General features: G+C 39.3%; 1 protein-coding gene across 1 annotated transcript in view; it reads right to left on the minus strand.

Moving 5' to 3' along the window:
* SAMSN1 (SAM domain, SH3 domain and nuclear localization signals 1) overlaps positions 1-15,161 on the minus strand; it is a 691,753-nt gene extending 676,592 nt beyond the window's left edge. Inside the window, exon 1 of the mRNA XM_044072151.1 lies at positions 14,949-15,161. Within this exon, the coding sequence (XP_043928086.1) occupies positions 14,949-15,005 (57 nt within the window). The 5' untranslated portion in view covers positions 15,006-15,161. The remainder of the gene's footprint in view (positions 1-14,948) is intronic.
* Between the last annotated feature and the right edge of the window lie 3,654 nt (positions 15,162-18,815).

Consider the following 18,815-nt stretch of genomic DNA (forward strand, 5'->3'; position numbering starts at 1 on the left):
TGAAAAGGATCAGAAATTCATGGAAAGGCATAGCAAGTTTGTAGCCTGATACTGCATTGGTATGTTGTCTTATCACCATCTAGTAAAGCTGGGAGTGATGAGCATGCCTGAAATATGTGAAAAAATCCAGCTTAACCTTTATCACATTCCCTTTAGCAGCACATCAGATAGTGTCCTTGATTTCTTATTAAACAAAATCTGTTTTTAACGTACAATTTACAGTGTTCTTGTACATACAGACTTGTCTTCCAGTTTGAAAATCCATTATAACCTACCATTTCTGATTTTGTTTTGGTGGGGGGGGGGGGGGTCATCACAGTTATTTATATTAGGTATTTTAATACGTTTGTATACATAGTGAAGTTAGGGTCTGGCTGGTCTTGGTCTGGAGTGCAAGCTAACATTTTAAATGCTTCCCCTATGTAAGATATGTGTGTGTGTGTGTGTGTGTGTGTGTGTGTGTGTGTGTGTGTGTGTGTGTGTGTGTGTGTGTGTGTGTGTGTGTGTGTGTGTGTGTGTGTGTGTGTGTGTGTGTGTGCGTGCGTGCGTGTGTGTGTGTGTGTGTGTGTGTGTGTGTGTGTGTGTGTAGATCTTTACCAAAATCTCCAAAAGACAAATCCCCTGAAGCCCGTGTGTAAAATCTCAGATTACAGTACCTTGAAGAAAGGGCAACCTCCCAATCCCCATAAATACCAGCAACAGACAAAAAAACATGATTCAATATTCTGAATGTTGGATGAAAAAAACTCTCTACTTTTAACTTTGATCAAGCACATGATTCCCATACATGTATGTGTCTATACATATGTACATATATATGTATATATATATATATATATATATATATATATATATATACATATGTACATATATATATATATATATATATATATATATATATATATATATATATTTAAATTGATAAAATGACATTTATGTCAATGCGCACAATGTTAAAACAAATTGATCAGCATTATGCATGTTGCCACACTACTATGCGTGCATCGAGAATTAATCCTGGTGCATACAAAATGTAAAAAAACAACAACAAAGAAGGCATCATATTTGCAGGGACAGTAAACCCCCCACACCCCCCTGCTAATTATATATTCTAAGTTCAAGACCACACAATCTCTGTGGAAAAGGGTATATCCCCTAGCCAGGGATTGTCATTCTCGCACCCCTGTCAACCATCTGCTTAGCCAACCAAACTGTGTCGATTAAACTGAAGTCAACTAAAGTACCATTTCACAAAGTTATTACTGGGACCTATACATATATATATATATATATATGGGATCTGGACACATGCTCGAGTAGCATATGTCTGAATCACAAAACATCCAACACACATACACGAAAGCGCTTAACATTGACAAGCGCTTCCGTGTATGTGTGCCTGTTTCATAGATCGGACTACAGTGCGGGTAAGGGAAAATTCCCTTTTCCCCACTGTAGTGCGATCTCGGAGTGAGAATAATAAAGTAGGGGGGTGTGGGGGTGCAGGGGGGGGCAAAGCCCCCCTGCAGAAATGTAGATTTTTTTTTTGAACTACATATACATGGAAGCGCTTTTTGATGTTAAGCACTTTCATGCATGTATGTTTGATTTTTTGTGATTAGGACATATGCTAGTCGAGCATGTGTCCTACACCCATATATATATATATATATATATATATATATATATATATGTACACATATACATATAGATATATTGATACAGATATAGATATACAAACATACATTTTATATTTATATGCATATCATTTGTATTTATTCTGTCTACACATATATATATATATATATATATATATATATATACTTATATTTATTTAACATTTGTTTACCAGGAAAGCCCAACTTGGAACAAAGCCAATTTTCAGCAGAGTCCCAGGGAGAAAACACATGCCTTTGTACCATAGGAGGAAACCAGAGCACCTGGAAGAAACTCACACGAATGCAGGGAGGACATGCAGACTCCACACAGAAGGCACCCCAACTGAGAATCAAACTGGAGAACCTCTTCCTGTGAGGTGACAATGCAACCACTGCACCATCAGATATAGAAATATTTATGTATAGTACCTATATGTTAAATTAGTAAGCCTAATAGACTAAATGCCCCTTTTCAATAGCGAGTCGGCAGCACTGGCTGGTTAATATCAGAACATGATCGCTCTGAAAACCCTTCTTCAACCATAACATGTAATATCAGTGGCTCATCCAATAGCACACTCTTTTTTGGTGCATGTAGATTGGAAAACTGCAGGGTTCAGTTTCCATCAAAGGTGATTACATTTGTTTTCTATTGCTGACACTGTAGTGCAGCATTAGGGAGTGATGGACTCCTGAGTGTGCCGTTCTCTGGGTGGCAGTGCAGCATTAGGGAGTGATGGACTCCTGAGTGTGCCGTTCTCTGGGTGGCAGTGCAGCATTAGGGAGTGATGGACTCCTGAGTGTGCCGTTCTCTGGGTGTCAGTGCAGCATTAGGGAGTGATGGACTCCTGAGTGTGCCGTTCTCTGGGTGGCAGTGCAGCATTAGGGAGTGATGGACTCCTGAGTGTGTCGTTCTCTGGGTGGCAGTGCAGCATTAGGGAGTGATGGACTCCTGAGTGTGACGTTCTCTGGGTGGCAGTGCAGCATTAGGGAGTGATGGACTCCTGAGTGTGCCATTCTATGGGTGTCAGTGCAGCATTAGGGAGTGATGGACTCCTGAGTGTGCCGTTCTCTGGGTGGCAGTGCAGCATTAGGGAGTGATGGACTTCTGAGTGTGCCATTCTCTGGGTGCCAGTGCAGCATTAGGGAGTGATGGACTCCTGAGTGCCGTTCTCTGGGTGTCAGTGCAGCATTAGGGAGTGATGGACTCCTGAGTGCGCCGTTCTCTGGGTGGCAGTGCAGCATTAGGGAGTGATGGACTCCTGAGTGTGCCGTTCTCTGGGTGGCAGTGCAGCATTAGGGAGTGACGGACTCCTGAGTGTGCCATTCTCTGGGTGGCAGTGCAGCATTAGGGAGTGATGGACTCCTGAGTGTGCCGTTCTCTGGGTGGCAGTGCAGCATTAGGGAGTGATGGACTCCTGAGTGCCGTTCTCTGGGTGGCAGTGCAGCATTAGGGAGTGATGGACTCCTGAGTGTGCCATTCTCTGGGTGGCAGTGCAGCATTAGGGAGTGATGGACTCCCGAGTGTGTCGTTCTCTGGGTGTCAGTGCAGCATTAGGGAGTGATGGACTCCTGAGTGCCATTCTCTGGGTGTCAGTGCAGCATTAGGGAGTGATGGAATCCTGAGTGCCATTCTCTGGGTGTCAGTGCAGCATTAGGGAGTGATGGACTCCTGAGTGTGCAGTTCTCTGGGTGTCAGTGCAGCATTAGGGAGTGATGGACTCCTGAGTGTGCCGTTCTCTGGGTGTCAGTGCAGCATTAGGGAGTGATGGACTCCTGAGTGTGCCGTTCTCTGGGTGGCAGTGCAGCATTAGGGAGTGATGGACTCCTGAGTGTGCAGTTCTCTGGGTGGCAGTGCAGCATTAGGGAGTGATAGACTCCTGAGTGTGCAGTTCTCTGGGTGGCAGTGCAGCATTAGGGAGTGATGGACTCCTGAGTGTGCCATTCTCTGGGTGGCAGTGCAGTATTAGGGAGTGATGGACTTCTGAGTGTGCAGTTCTCTGGGTGGCAGTGCAGCATTAGGGAGTGATGGACTCCTGAGTGTGCCGTTCTCTGGGTGGCAGTGCAGCATTAGGGAGTGATGGACTCCTGAGTGTGCCGTTCTCTGGGTGGCAGTGCAGCATTAGGGAGTGATGGACTCCTGAGTGTGCCGTTCTCTGGGTGGCAGTGCAGCATTAGGGAGTGATGGACTCCTGAGTGTGCCATTCTCTGGGTGGCAGTGCAGCATTAGGGAGTGATGGACTCCTGTGTGTGCCATTCTCTGGCTGGCAGTGCAGCATTAGGGAGTGATGGACTCCTGAGTGTGCCGTTCTCTGTGTGGTAGTGCAGCATTAGGGAGTGATGGACTCCTGAGTGTGCCATTCTCTGGGTGGCAGTGCAGCATTAGGGAGTGATGGACTCCTGAGTGTGCCGTTCTCTGGGTGAGATATTCTGCCTTCGTTGGTGGCATCACAAGTGGGTGTGAAAGATCCTGTGACATGTACTGAAACCTGTATTGGAGGTTTGCTGTTACCATTTCTAAATGTCCCCTAATGAGTATGGATACTATGTTATGTAATCCTCTGAAAAGGCTCTGCTGACCCGGTAGGACTAAAATCCAGTCAACAAAGGGTAGATAGATATGGAGATAGATAGACAAATGGATAGAGATAGATGGATAGATAGATAGATAGATAGATAGATAGATAGATAGATAGATAGATAGATAGATAGATAGACAGCTAGATAGCTAGATAGATTGATGCTTCCCTGTTGAAATGTTGCTACTCCAAATTCTGAGTCTCGACATGCTAAAATAAAAAGACTGAGAAAAGCAGGAGAAAAGCGAACATTAGATGTCGCTCTTCTCTTTTAAACTTCCTTTTTGCAGGATGAAACTCCCCCCTGAATCCCCCCCCCCACAACAACATTATTTTTACCAGGTCTGAAATCACCATATCTTGGAGAAAAGGGAATATTCTGAGGAATGGCGATCTCTAACCTGGTTTATGAAAGTCTGTTTTTAGTCTTTAAGTGTCCTTATCTCAGGACTTGGCAAAGCAGGCCCAGCGAGTTCAAATGGTTACCTAGATACATAGATAGATAAACAAACAGATAAATGAAAAAATATTCGATCAAAATATGACAATGCGATTCACTTAAAAGGCACAGACTGAAAACATTTGTTTTGCAAGGCCGCTCCACTTCCTTCAAATTTGTGTATAAAAAGTCCATGGTCACACAACACTGCAGAAAGGAGAAACTTCTCAAGACAGTGCACAGCAGTCTTTATCAGCCACCCAGGAAACTTGCTTCTTAGGTAAGTTAGTTTTAAGAGCCTCAGCATATGTAGGTATATGTCTTTGGTCTGATCTGTGTTTAATAAAGTTAGTGTGTTTTTGTGTAGTAGTGATGATAACCTGCTTGTTATTTGTAGTGTTCTAATGGTAGAGTGTTGCTTCCAACTGCATTAAGTAACTGTATCTCTCACACGTTGTGTCAGTTTGTTCAAGCAGTAGGTCGTTCTCTGTAAACATGAGACAATGGTTGCATTGCCTCAGGATGTCCGTTTCTAACAGGCTTTGCTACAGATGCACCTGGAAAGTGCATGGTGATGGTTCCACATGCTTACTAATATGGTCTGAGATGGCAGTAGTGCCTACGACATTTGGAATTTATTTACGGAGGTGCTATTTGTCCGGTAGTGGAGACAGCTTTGGTCTCAATGCACCTACATACAACTAGGAATGAATTATCTTTTGCTCTTTCTCTCACAAGAAGCAGAATAGCAGCATCAATCCCAAGCTGCTTCCTGAGAAGTAGTATTAACCCAGACACCGCTAAGTTTTATACGCTTGTTAAAGTCTTCTCATGGAAGGTACCCTGAACTGAACATACAGTAGCTTGTTGCAACAGACAGTCAAACTGCATAAAGGCCCTGAAGAAGTCCTCACCAAAACTGCAAGCAGACCACTCAGTGAAGTTCCATACACACTCGTCATTCAGAAACCAACAGGAATCAATGCCCTTCTGCTTCTTCTTGGGCCAGAAGCAAAGCAGAAGCACCCAGGCAGTACATGGAAATGGTCAGTTGTGATCAGTGTGATATCCTGATAAACAAATATAAAATGAAATAAACAGTAAAAATAAAATAGGATTAATCCTAAGCTGTCTCTAAAGAAGCATTTTTTGACGTTTCCGTGATGGGTAATATCGCATTAGATTAGGAAATAATAGGTTTCTGCTCCTTTTCTCACCCGCATCACAACAAAATCACTGTTCCCCAGAAGGCTCCTATGAAACAGGTTCAAGGCTCTCTACTGTTTGATAGTCTACACCAATATGTTACAAATTTTGAAAGTAAGATGGAAAAGTGGATTAATACTTTGAATACTGCAGCATGCAGTGAGATGATATGAAACAGACATTAATTCAAACTTTAAGATTCTAAAGGGAGGGCCTTCCCAAATAGATCTTTCAGTACCCAGTAAAATAAACAGATGACTGGGGAAGAGCTTCTAAAGAAAAAATTTACAATGGGATTAGGCAGCTGAACAAACACCGAGTTTAAAAGTACAACAGGAACTGGGCATGTGGATTTAACATAGTCATATACTAGCAGTTATCTCACAGCACTTATAGCTGTATAAGAATGAACCTAAATAAAAAAAGTGTTTTTCAAGTCCTCCCACTAATTAACTAGAATTATTTCCTTTTTGATTAGTTAATGGAAAACATATTTTGTACTAACTCTAAATCGAGAACATTTAAAATTCCAAGAAAAAAATTATGGCAAAACAAAATGTAAAATAAACTGAATTATAATATAATAAAACTATAAAATAAAATAGAAGTATCCAACTCTTAAATGGAGAAATCCAATCTAATTATCTATCTGTTTACTATTTACTATATACATTGTTTTAAAGTTTTGAATACATTGGATTTTAGTATGGGAACAATGTTTTGGAAGAAGCTTGTCTTTTTTAACTTTTCCCACAGGAATGACTAATATAATGAAATGCAATCAAAGAGGTTACAAGAAGGGTTAAGGGAAGCAGGATGATTAAAGCAGAGTTTCCTTCCAAATACTGTCCACCACTTGCTTACTTGAACCCAACCTACTATGTCCTTTTGCACAAAGGGAAGTCATATTCTCAGACTTAATTAAATGGATGAGTAGATCCTGCAAGCTACAGTTACCATTTAAATTCAGCTATAAGACATGCACTCTGCTACATGTCAGGGGACATAAGTGACTACGTTATTTACTTTTGTTATTGCCATTATCAGTCTATATTCATGGAGTTATTAACTTTCATTTTTTTTTGCATGCCAACAACTTCTGCCCAGTGTCTGGCATCTATTAAACAAAGGTGCTCACTCAGTCTGCCTTTTTTCATTCTTACTCGATGAAAAAGCAAGTAGCTGCATCCTTCTTAGTTATGCTAGCTTTTTTTTTCTTTCCACTTCAGTTACTTAATGCACCTTTGGGCATTGCAAGCATTTTCATTTCCCCTTCTTACTCTTTTGTTCTTGGGGATGGGGAGCTATATGATTCAGTAGTTAGGTACTTGTTATCCTGAACTGAGAGGGGTGTTCCTACCTTAATCCCAACTCTGTGCTTGTACTGAATACAACCACATCCCAGGTGTATCTTCAAACATCTTGACTGAGCTGACAAGTGTGAATGCTTTCCAAAGTTAGCTTGTGATGCTCGTGTTACAAGACGTTTTGCACCCTTCTGGTAAGACAACCGAGCAGAATATTAATACTTCTGTCTGTCTCTCCAGCCCCAGCCTGACTAATCAAACCAAGAGGGCAAGGATTGTAGTCTGATACTATATCCCTGCAGCAGCAGGCCAGACTAAGTGCAATGATCTGATTTTCATCACTGACAACTGAATGCAGAATCTGTCTCCTGTCTTACAAAAAATAAAATAAAATACTAATTCCACTGTAACCCAGCTTTCTCTCCTCTCTGTTCAGAATATTATTATTACTTATCTCTTGCCCCTCTCCATGGTACCTCACCAAGGTACATTAAAACAAGTGCATAATACCATACATTATATAAATAAATGCACATTTATCCTATCTAGTACTCCAGCAGAAGAATTGGTATGTATAACGGGGTGCTGGCAGGCTATACCCCTGACAGAACCTGCCATTCCGCTTCCTTTCAGATGGTGAGAGGCTGTCAGAACTGGCCATGTGCAACTGATATGGTCTTCAGATTGTGACAAGGGAAGGGTGATGTGTGACGAGAAATGGCAGCATAATTCCGTAAAAATGTGTGAACGTCTAAGCTGAAGTGGGTGGTGTGAATATAATAAGAGGTCTTCTTTCAATAAGTTAAAACTTTTATGCAAAACTACTTTTATAGCTCTCTGCAGAGAAAAACAAATACTGAAAAAGAGCCAGTGGAAAAACAAAATTTATCTTAATTGTACTGTTATTACAAACACTGTATAAGAATAACATACCCACAATGATTTCTTTGATTCTGTTTGTTATTAGTAAGACTATAATGAATTGTCTTGTACTTTTGTTGCAGAACGAAGCTAACACCATTGGCTAAAGAACTGCACATGTCCAGTCATAAATAATGTAGTTGCATTAGGTTCATAGGTAGGTGATAGGCTATCTGCCCAAAGGCATTTATAATCCTAGCTGGAACATACCATTTAAACAGGAATAGAGGAAACAAAGCTCACTGTTTCTCTTGCTGAATAGCTTGCCTGTACAATATTCATGGAAACATACATACTTTCCATTGGGTTTATATTGCTGCCAACAAAAAGTCATATGACCAATAAAATGTCCACATTTTAACAATGACAACAGTAATAATACATATTGTACAGTGATATTTTTAAACAACTTTACTGAATTACAAATCCATCAAATAATGCATCTAAAACACTGGTTTTAGTATCACTTTCCCAAAAAGATGCTCAAGACCTCGGGCCGTAAAATACATACACTTTTATTCTAACAAATAAATCATTGGTTAAGCGCTTTCATCTACCCATAGTAGACTTCATCAGAACACTAATTTAATTACGCCACTGGATTACATAATAACCAACTTCCAATCACAATGAATGAATATGTATTAGTTTAATTGATTGTTCAATGTGATTGGAAGTTGGTTATTACGTAATCCAGTGGAATAATGAAATTACTGTTCTGATGAAGTCTACAATGGGTAGATGAAAGCGCTTAACCAATGATTTATTTGTTACAATAAAAGTGTATGTATTTTACGGCCCGAGCTCTTGAGCGTCTTTTTAGGGAAGTGATACTGAAACCAGCTTTTTAGACGCATTATTTGGTGGATTTATAGTTGACTTTCACTGGTGTGTGTTGTTTCTTACTACCTTTACTGAATTATCACTTGTGACACAGGCAATTTTACATTTATATAAAAGAAGTCAAACTGAATTAACAAGTTCACGTTTACATTATACTTTACATATATTTGATATATCATATAACCTAACTAACATTATACAAATTATTGTCTATAGTCCTGGTCCTATTGGCTGCTCCTTAGAGCTTCAATATAGCTACCTTCACCTCCTGAGAGGTGCATGTTACTGCACTTGTCATCCACTGGCCTGTGCAGCTGCACCTGGCAGTAAGTGTTAATCAGACTTGTCCTTATGGATGCACCACCCAGTGCTCCCTCTAGGTGCCTCACAAGAGCTGGGCCAGAGTAGCCGTTGTCTAACAAGCATGGGTGAGCTGATAGCTTCTGCTTACTCCCATCCCCTCCCCCAAGCATGGGTGAGCTGGCAGTCTCTGCTCATTGCCCTCCCCTCCCACAAGCATGGGTGAGCTGGCAGCATCTGCTCACTCCCTTCCCCCAAGCATGGGTGAGCTGGCATTGTCTGCTCACTCCTCTCCCCTCCCCCCAAGCTTGGGTGAGCTGGCAGTCTCTGCTCACTCCCCTACCCTCCCTTCCCCCAAGCATGGGTGAGCTGCCATTGTCTGCTCATTCCCCTCCCCTCCCATAAGCATGGGTGGTCTGCTCACTCCTCTCCCCTCCCCTCCCCCAAGTATGGATGAGCTGTCATTGCCTGCTCATTTCTCTCCCCTCCCCCCCAAGCATGGATGAGCTGGCAGTGTCTGCTCACTCCCCTCCCCCAAGCATGGGTGAGCTGGCATTGTCTGCTCACTCCCCTCCCCTCCCCCCAAGCTTGGGTGAGCTGGAAGTCTCTGCTCACTCCCTACCCTCCCTTCCACCAAGCATGGGTGAGCTGCCATTGTCTGCTCATTCCCCTCCCCTCCCATAAGCATGGGTGATCTGCTCACTCCTCTCCCATCCCCTCTCCCAAGTATGGATGAGCTGTCATTGTCTGCTCATTTATCTCCCCTCCCCCCAAGCATGGATGAGCTGGCAGACTGGCAGCGTCTGCTCACTCCCCTCCCCTCCCCTCCCCCCAAGCATGGGTGAGCTGGCAGACTGGCAGTGTCTGCTCACTCCCCTCCCCTCCCCCAAGCATGGGTGAGCTGGCAGACTGGCAGCGTCTGCTCACTCCCCTCCCCTCCCCCCAAGCACGGGTGAGCTGTCTGTGATGATCTGCTACCATGCATTCTCTGAAGTCTCTCTTGTCATCTATTCCATTTCTGAACACTCAATAATATGATGTTTCCAAAAGGCAGATTCAAAATTAAATTAAAGGATTCTTTTTGCCAAGCCAGACTGTTCTGAGTTCCTTCTGGAAAATTTTAATTTACCACTCTTCAGGTGAAAACTTTCCCTGTCTTCAATTTGCAATTCTATTACCTATACAAAAAATACTTAAGTCACTCAGGAAATGCTTTAAATGAAATGCATTACCAGATTTCTCAAGCATGGAAAAATGCTTACAAAACAGCACTGTAAGAAACCATTTGTTAAACAGGAGGTGGAATGATGCAACAATGGTATACTAACAGAAATGGAATGTGGTGAATATTCTTGCACACCACCTGACACGGATTTTACCATGTGAAAATGCAGACAATCTGTTATTCCTTTTCTGTACACATGAATGAGGTTCTGCTGACTGTTTCCATAACAGTTAGCTGGATCTGGTTGTGGGGTGGAATAGAGCTGGTGTGCATATGTCGTGTGTATCAGAACAGTGACTTCTTCCTAAGGCTGCATCCTGTGACATATAAAAGCAACCAATATGATGATAACTATGCTACATTGTTTCCTAGACCAAAGTATACATGTTTTCTAACAGTACATGTTTTTGTAACATTGTATCATTGACTTTGCTCTACAACTACCCCCAATGTTGTGTGCACCACTTATGCTGCTCAATGTTGTGTGCACCACTTCTGAAACAGCTGTGAAAAGGCAAACATAATACGTTATATGAAGTCATCATTTACACATATGCTGAGAGACAAGATTCCTTTTTATGTCTGAATCCAAACACAATCTGAAGTGTTTTTGCCTTAATTGCATGTCAAAAGTTTGACAAATCATAATATTAGAGAAAATGTTGATAGACACCCACTTAATATTAAATACTAATAAAAACAACTCAATGTTATTCTTTTTTAATCACTTCAAGACCTCCCACTCTGCTGAATTTCAAATTCTTATAGTACCAAACAATAAATCACCCCAACACATAGATTAAACTACACCTGAATACCCTTAGATACGATTCTCATTTAAAGACCAGATCTACACAACCATAAAAAAAGTAATGTAACTTTTGGCAGCTTTTATTTATAGTCATTCACTATCTGCTTCCTATTGTCAAAGGAAACTGGTGTCAACTCTAATACATTCCAAACTATTCCACAGCTGTATAATTACACAGTTATCAAAATGCCTTCCCTCTGCATTGCAACAAACATATCCTACATTGTAACAACCTTAACAAACCTATCCTACATTACAACAACCTTAACAAACCTATCCTACATTGTAACAACCTTAACAAACCTATCCTACATTGTAACAACCTTAACAAACGTATCCTACATTATAACAACCTTAACAAACATATCCTACATTGTAACAACCTTAACAAACCTATCCTATACTGTAACAACCTTAACAAACCTATCCTATATTGTAATAACCTTAACAAACCTATCCTACATTGTAACAACCTTAACAAACCTATCCTACATTGTAACAACCTTATCACAAAACTGATGAGCTCATCCTTCAAAGTGAGGGCAAAACCCACCATGTGCCATCCTTAAAAATCATTCTAGCTTGACTTCATATATTACACCTCATCTTCATACACACACTCACACACGCACACACACACACAGTATATCTATATCTATATATATATATATATATATATATATATATATATATATATATATATATATATATATATATATATATATAGCCCATAAATTTACATATCAGAGTTTGACCATAGCAGGCCTGAACATTACCATGTCAGTCAAATATGGCACGCAGTTAATAAAGTATCACGGAAAAGAAAGGAAATTAAACAAGTTTATGGAGAAACCTTTCTCAGAAGTTACATAGGTAGCATCTGAAATAAACTTCTGTAATCACTGACATAATGAAACACGTGCATCCTTTCAAAGAGAACCCAAACTGTAACATACCTCATGCAACTGTTAACCTTTAACAAATTTACATAATAATATTAAGTGACATTCACCTAATATTTGTAGTTTGTTTTCCAGACAAACTCAATTTTAAACCACTTTACTACCAATATGAACTTAGACTATATGCTTCAAATGACATCAATACTTTTGTAAACATTGTTATATCTCTGATTTTCAGAAAAGTTACCACCCATTACAAAAGACACATAGCATCTGAATATCACGCAGATAAAATTGTTTTCCCAACTGCAAAACATCACCCTACTAGATAATATTCAGCCAGATCTTTATATCTTTGTACAATAGTAAACTTAGCTAACAAAAAAATAAGATTGAGCTTATTATAGTGGGATCTTTACTGACCTGCTTAGAAATACTGATAATGTTTTAAAATATATCAGAAATCTGCAACATGGGACCTCATTTGTATTCATCATCGTCAGGGTCCAAGTTGCATTAATTACTGGCAAATACCAGTCATTTTATATATAATATGTTTTATAATGTGATTTTGTACCTCTTTGTACAAGGCATCCACTGAAAATGAACCACCCGCAGATGGACTACATGGTAATTAAAGCATATATAAATGAATAAATAAACAAAGTAAAATGTTTTATTACCATTTATGATACATGTTTACTGGATTAGCAGTGAGATATGATCCAGTTCATAGGCTCATAGTTTCATATGTATATAACAGGTTAGTGACTACCAGGACTTGTATAAGACTAGCCTGCATCCAACCCATTTGTTTCCATACCTATCACTGGTGTTTATTATGAGAGGGCATGTTAGTTTGGAAGTTTCTAAAGGTAATGTGGTGGGGGGGGGGGCATGTTAGTTTGGAAGTTTCTAAAGGTAATGTGGTGGGGGGGGGCATGTTAGTTTGGGTATTGCTGTCTGCCTCTGTCTATTAGAGACATGAGAGCCTGATCTGTGGTGAATTTCTGATTGCCCATTCATTAGTCAAGGCTACGCTTAAATAAGTTAGGAACTATCTCTGCTTCACATGGATGGGGAGCCTGTTTCAGAGCATGGGGATCCTCTGAGACACATATCTGTCTCACAAACATGTCTTATTTATGTCACAAGTAAAATTTAAATCTTTGAATGCTGAGAGTATAGTTATAGGGCTTTAAGGCGAGCCTCATACAACAATGTGTTTATACCAAGGATGGTAAGGAGACTTTGTGGGTGTTCTAACTGTTGCATATGTCTGGTCAAGTGAATGGAGCATCATACTCAATGATGGGTCTGATAAGGGCCAAATAAAGTGGCACTATGACTTCCTTGGGCTTGGATGCCATGCCTGTACTTGTACATTAGGGGACACAGACTGATTTTCTTATTGCCTGCTCAAGGCAGCACAATAGGTAAATTAAGGGTGAGGGTTGACAGCATCCCTGCTCTCAGAGACCTAGATGGGAGTTAGGACTGAGTGAACACTAGGCCGTACTTACTCCTCGGGTAGGGATCATCCACTATATGACCACTTCCTTTTGGAAACCAGAAAGCAGCAGATGCTGAAATATATAGTAGTCAGTGGGCATTGCATCCATGATAGTAACAAAACAAAAACACAACCCAGCAGCTACAGAGTTACATACCGTTGCACTGGGGCCATTGTTAACATATAAAAGAAAGATGTATCTGATCAAGAGAAAATAAATAAATAAATACACTGACTTGTATTCACTGATCTGGTACTTCAGAAACACCAAACCTGCAAGTACTCCAAACGTCACCAAAAACAAGCAAGTATAAAAAGTGCATCAATTAACAAGACAAGCACACTCACTAAAATGACAAGTCCATTAAACAATTAAAATCTCCATTTTAACTTAGTATTTCGCCCACAAGAGCCCAATGTCTGCAATATGAAAATGAACTCAGCGGCTTTCTTAAGTAATACATTTTGACAGAATTTCCATTTCTCTCTTCCAGCTTAACCAGAACACAGCTTTTTTAACATTTATATACTTTTGGTGCATATATGTTTGACAAAAACAAAAAAAAAAAGAAGAAAATGCCCAACCGTCTACAACATGATGGGCCTCATCTACTAACATGCAATCCTTCTACCTGAGATGATTTAAATGACAGACAATAATACAAACTGAGATGATAATGCTATTGGTGAGAACTGATGTTTTAATACAGAGAGATAAGCAATTGCGCTGTAATTCTGCCAAGCTAACCACTATTCTCTGTTATTCGGCATTCTAGTTACTGTTTTTAATGTACTTTATAAGGAGGCATGAGTTTTCATAACCACCAGAAACGTTCAGTACAGTTTGACAGAAGTGAAGGAAACTGCAGTTGTGATAGTTTTATTTTAGTGCACAGACACACCATTTTATCTGTTGTGGCAAAACAGTTAAATGTACCATAAATAAGAGCACCTGTCCAGTGTAAGTCACTCTGCAATAGAGACATGCATTTATATAAATGCAATACTACAGCCTTTAGTTACACATACAACTAGTTAAGAAAAATCACCCAACTTTACTTAGTGCAAAACATCAGCTGATCTGCAAGATGATTCTTACACATCTGCTGTTAATAACCATTTGACATTGTTTTATTTAAAGTGTAAGTACATTTAACACACACACACACACACACACACGCACACACACGCACACACACACACACACACACACACATTTATGCACTTTTCACGGCATATGTTACCTTAGGTTTTTGTGATTTTTCTTTATCCGAAACATTTGAAGGTTTTCTCTTCAGCATATTTCCAAGTACCACAAAACAAAATAAATAAGGAAATAAACAAAAACAAAGCAAGTCTACTCAGACTAACACATACACAGCACCACAAAAAATAAAAAATAAACAGGCAGCAGCAACTAGATAATAGGAACAGACAGTCTGGTAACGTGCAACTCTTTCAAAAGAGAACTTCTCTACTTTACTCAGGATATGACCTCATCAAAGCATCTATTACAGCCAGAAATGAGTGCTATTTCATTCAAAGACACTGCAACTACCATGTACACTATTACACAACACCCAAATCATAATTAGTCAGGCTTTCAGGCTTCAAGTCAGATCAACATCACAAGCCTACTATCCATCAGTGAAAGTATTAGCCTGGTTATTTAGTGGAAATCTGTTACAAATGAGCTAATGAAATATTGTCTGATAATCTAGTATATTCTTGCCTTTGTAAAGACACCAGTAGGCTGCTAGCAAAAGAGACTAGAATGTCTCATTTATATACTTTTTTGTTTATTTCAATCTTAGTAACCAGAGTTCCCAGTATGTAAGATGGTTTGCTGATCCTTTTCTGATTCATTCATATTACTTACTTGTTATCCGGGAACTAGGCAGAACCTACAAGACACATTTGCCTTTTTTAGAGTCACCCAGAAACACTGGTCTAGGTACAAGGCTTCCTCAGATTCATGCAGTGTGGAAGTAGAGACTTAAAGACTCAAAAACCAGAACTGTAGGATGAAGCTGATGTTCTTTAGGTTTATTTACAGGTATTGTATTACTAGCACCATGTAACTATTATGTGCTGTTAAGCAGTATTTAATACGCAGATTTGTCCAGTCAAGCAGGAGTCAAATATTTTGAGATGAATGTTACATATACAAAATAAATACACTTTACTCTGAGAAAGTGAAAAAAAGAAGTGACACATTAATATTAATTAAACTGACTCAAAGTACAGAGTGAAAAGTAAATAGATTGCACAGAAAAATCATAAAACTGGAACAATTAGCAAACTTTGCCCCAGTACATCCAATAGCACAATATGCCACAGAACTGCGTAAGTTTTGGGTTTGGTTATCACATTCTATAAAATGTATAATAACATGGCATCAAATGTGCAAGGAATATAGCTAAAAAGACACGTACACACAAGCACATATGCACGTGTGCACACGCACACACGTGCACACGCATAAACACAAACAAACACACACTCGCACACGCACACACACACACACACACACACACACACACACACACACGCACACGCTTTTTGTTTTGCAGTTTAGAGTGCAGACCCAGTTCCAAGCCATAGGACTAACTACCCAGTTCCTGCTGCCTTTTTCCGCACATATGTAGTATGCAACATTCCCTTTTCATTGATGCTGATGTTTTCCTCTTAAAAGTTACTAATTACAGCTATATCCACACAATATTCTTTTTAATTAAACGCTTTCGTCTCGTAGTAGAAACTTCCTCAGAATAACAAATACCATAAAACCCCACCTATTTATATCCCTATACATTGACATAATTTCCTGGTTATTTAAAATTTCAAGGAAACACATTCATCCTATAATCTAATGCTATTAACTGTGTTCCACACATTAAATCCTGAAGCAGCATATATAACATTTGAAATACCCATATTATCCCATAAATCATAACGAATGAAACCTGACATGTTCAAAGACAGATTCATAATGTATAAATTGTATAAATTACAAGTAAATGTAAAAGTCAGTGTAAAACAATCAATATAAAACTTTTTAAGCTTAATCAAAAGTCAGAAAGTCAAAAAGTCAATGTAATATACCAAACTATACCGGACTGTTTTTTTCTTTTTTACATAAAATACTGTGCTTTTAACCTTAAAATAGAACTAATGGAGATGGCACTATTTAACCCGGGGGGACTCTGAAGCATTTGTCCTCAGCTGCCATCTCAGTTCTTTTTGTTCTAGAAAATCCTTAACGGGGCCCTCTCTCACACTGCAGCTTTATCTATAACTATCAAATTAAATTTATGTCCCTCATGGGACACAATATGAGCAGCTAAAGCATTTTCTTGTCCTTTTTGCTGATGGGTTCATAGGTAGGTACTAGGATATTTGCCCGAGGGCATTTATAAGCCTAGCCAGAGTGTGTCAGCTTTCGCCACCCCATTCATTAATTAACTGAGCCTCTATCAAAAAAAGCCAATGAAGTGATCCCAGGGGTGTATTCTCTGTTACCCATCCACTCGTCAAGGTTTCTTTTGAAGAGTGTTAGTGAGGGGCTCTGCCTAATATAATTATGAATTTTGTTCCAAAGCATGGGGAGTCTCTGTGACAGGAATCTATCCATCCAGCATGTTCTATTTATTGTTGTGGTAAGGTTTAGCTCACCAGAGCGAGTGGCTCGCAGTGACTTGGATTTTTTTAGGTCGAGCATGTCCATCAATTCTGAGTTGGACATGGCTTTGTAAGTCAGGCAGAGATCAACTCTAGTTGTGTTGGTATATTCTTGTCCTTAGGGTATTAATGGTCTTTCCTATATAAAAACAAGAGCATATTGAGCACATTGCTAAACAGACCACAGCTTTACTGGTACATGTGGATTTCTTTATCCAGATACATTTTACCATACTGAGGTATTGTTCATTCCTGTCCTACTTGGATGTCCCTGCATTGCAAACAGAATTCACATTTAACCATGCCTTCACCCCTTCTATTGCTATTCCTGTTCCTTTCAAGAATATTCTTCAAACTCATGTCTTGTCATTGGCAGTTAGGTATTTTAAAAGATATGTTGGTTAAACGAAACTACCCTTCAGGATTTATTGACAGTATTTTTAACGAAGTAAAGAGAAAAAGGGAACAAGGTTTGTTTTCCCCCCTTCTGGGTAGAATACAGGAGGGTGAGACAAGTAATAGAACACAGGAGACCAATAGTAGAGAGAAATTAGCCATATTTAAATTTAATAATCAATATTTTGATATTAAAAATATTTTAATACACAACTGGAGTATTTTTAGAATTAATCAGGAACAACTTAATTTAGTTGGAGCAGCGCCTAGGGTTATCTATAAGAGAGACATGAGTTTGAAGAATATTCTTGAAAGGAACAGGAATAACAATAGAATAAAATGATTATTGTGGGGATTCAGTCTCCTATTGTTTTTTTTTTTTTGGTTGTGGACTTGGAATTGTTACTTAATTACAGCTATATGCAAAGGAAAATAATTACATTGTTACATTTTGAGTAATGCTCATCTACAAGGAAATAGCTCAACAATTGAGCCTTTTTATAAGATATGTGTAGTCTGTATACCTCACTCACTTTTTTAGTATATTAACCATATTTTAACTGCCGCCATTCAAAGCATTTGTATTTTCTGGTTATGTACACAAAGCAAAACAATCTGATGCTAATTGTTTAGCTGATATAATGTACTGACAGAAGTGCATTCAGTATCAAATAATTTCCAATCTTTGAACACATTATCATCCAATAACATTCCATTCTGTTCCAGTATCAGGCTTGGACAGTAGCACACTGGACTTAAAGTTTCATATTTGTGTGACTATAAAACATTTTCAGACCTAAGGTATGTTGTGATTAAACCTTTGTACTGCACTCAATGGAAGTCCAGTTTTTATTTTCATCAGGCTTAACTGGTAAATTTAGTTTGACCAGGCTTCACAAAAAAGTGCACTACATAGCAAGAGTACATGTTTTGCAAAGCAGACTTGATTACTGGACAGGTTGTACAATCAGGACAATGCAATACAGAATGGTAAAGACACAAGCTCAGCTGAATGTTGGAAGAAAAGAACTACA

This window comes from Protopterus annectens, chromosome 5.part0 (assembly GCF_019279795.1).
Source record: "Protopterus annectens isolate FY-2018-M chromosome 5.part0, PAN1.0, whole genome shotgun sequence".
Classification (NCBI taxonomy): Eukaryota; Metazoa; Chordata; order Ceratodontiformes; family Protopteridae; genus Protopterus; species Protopterus annectens.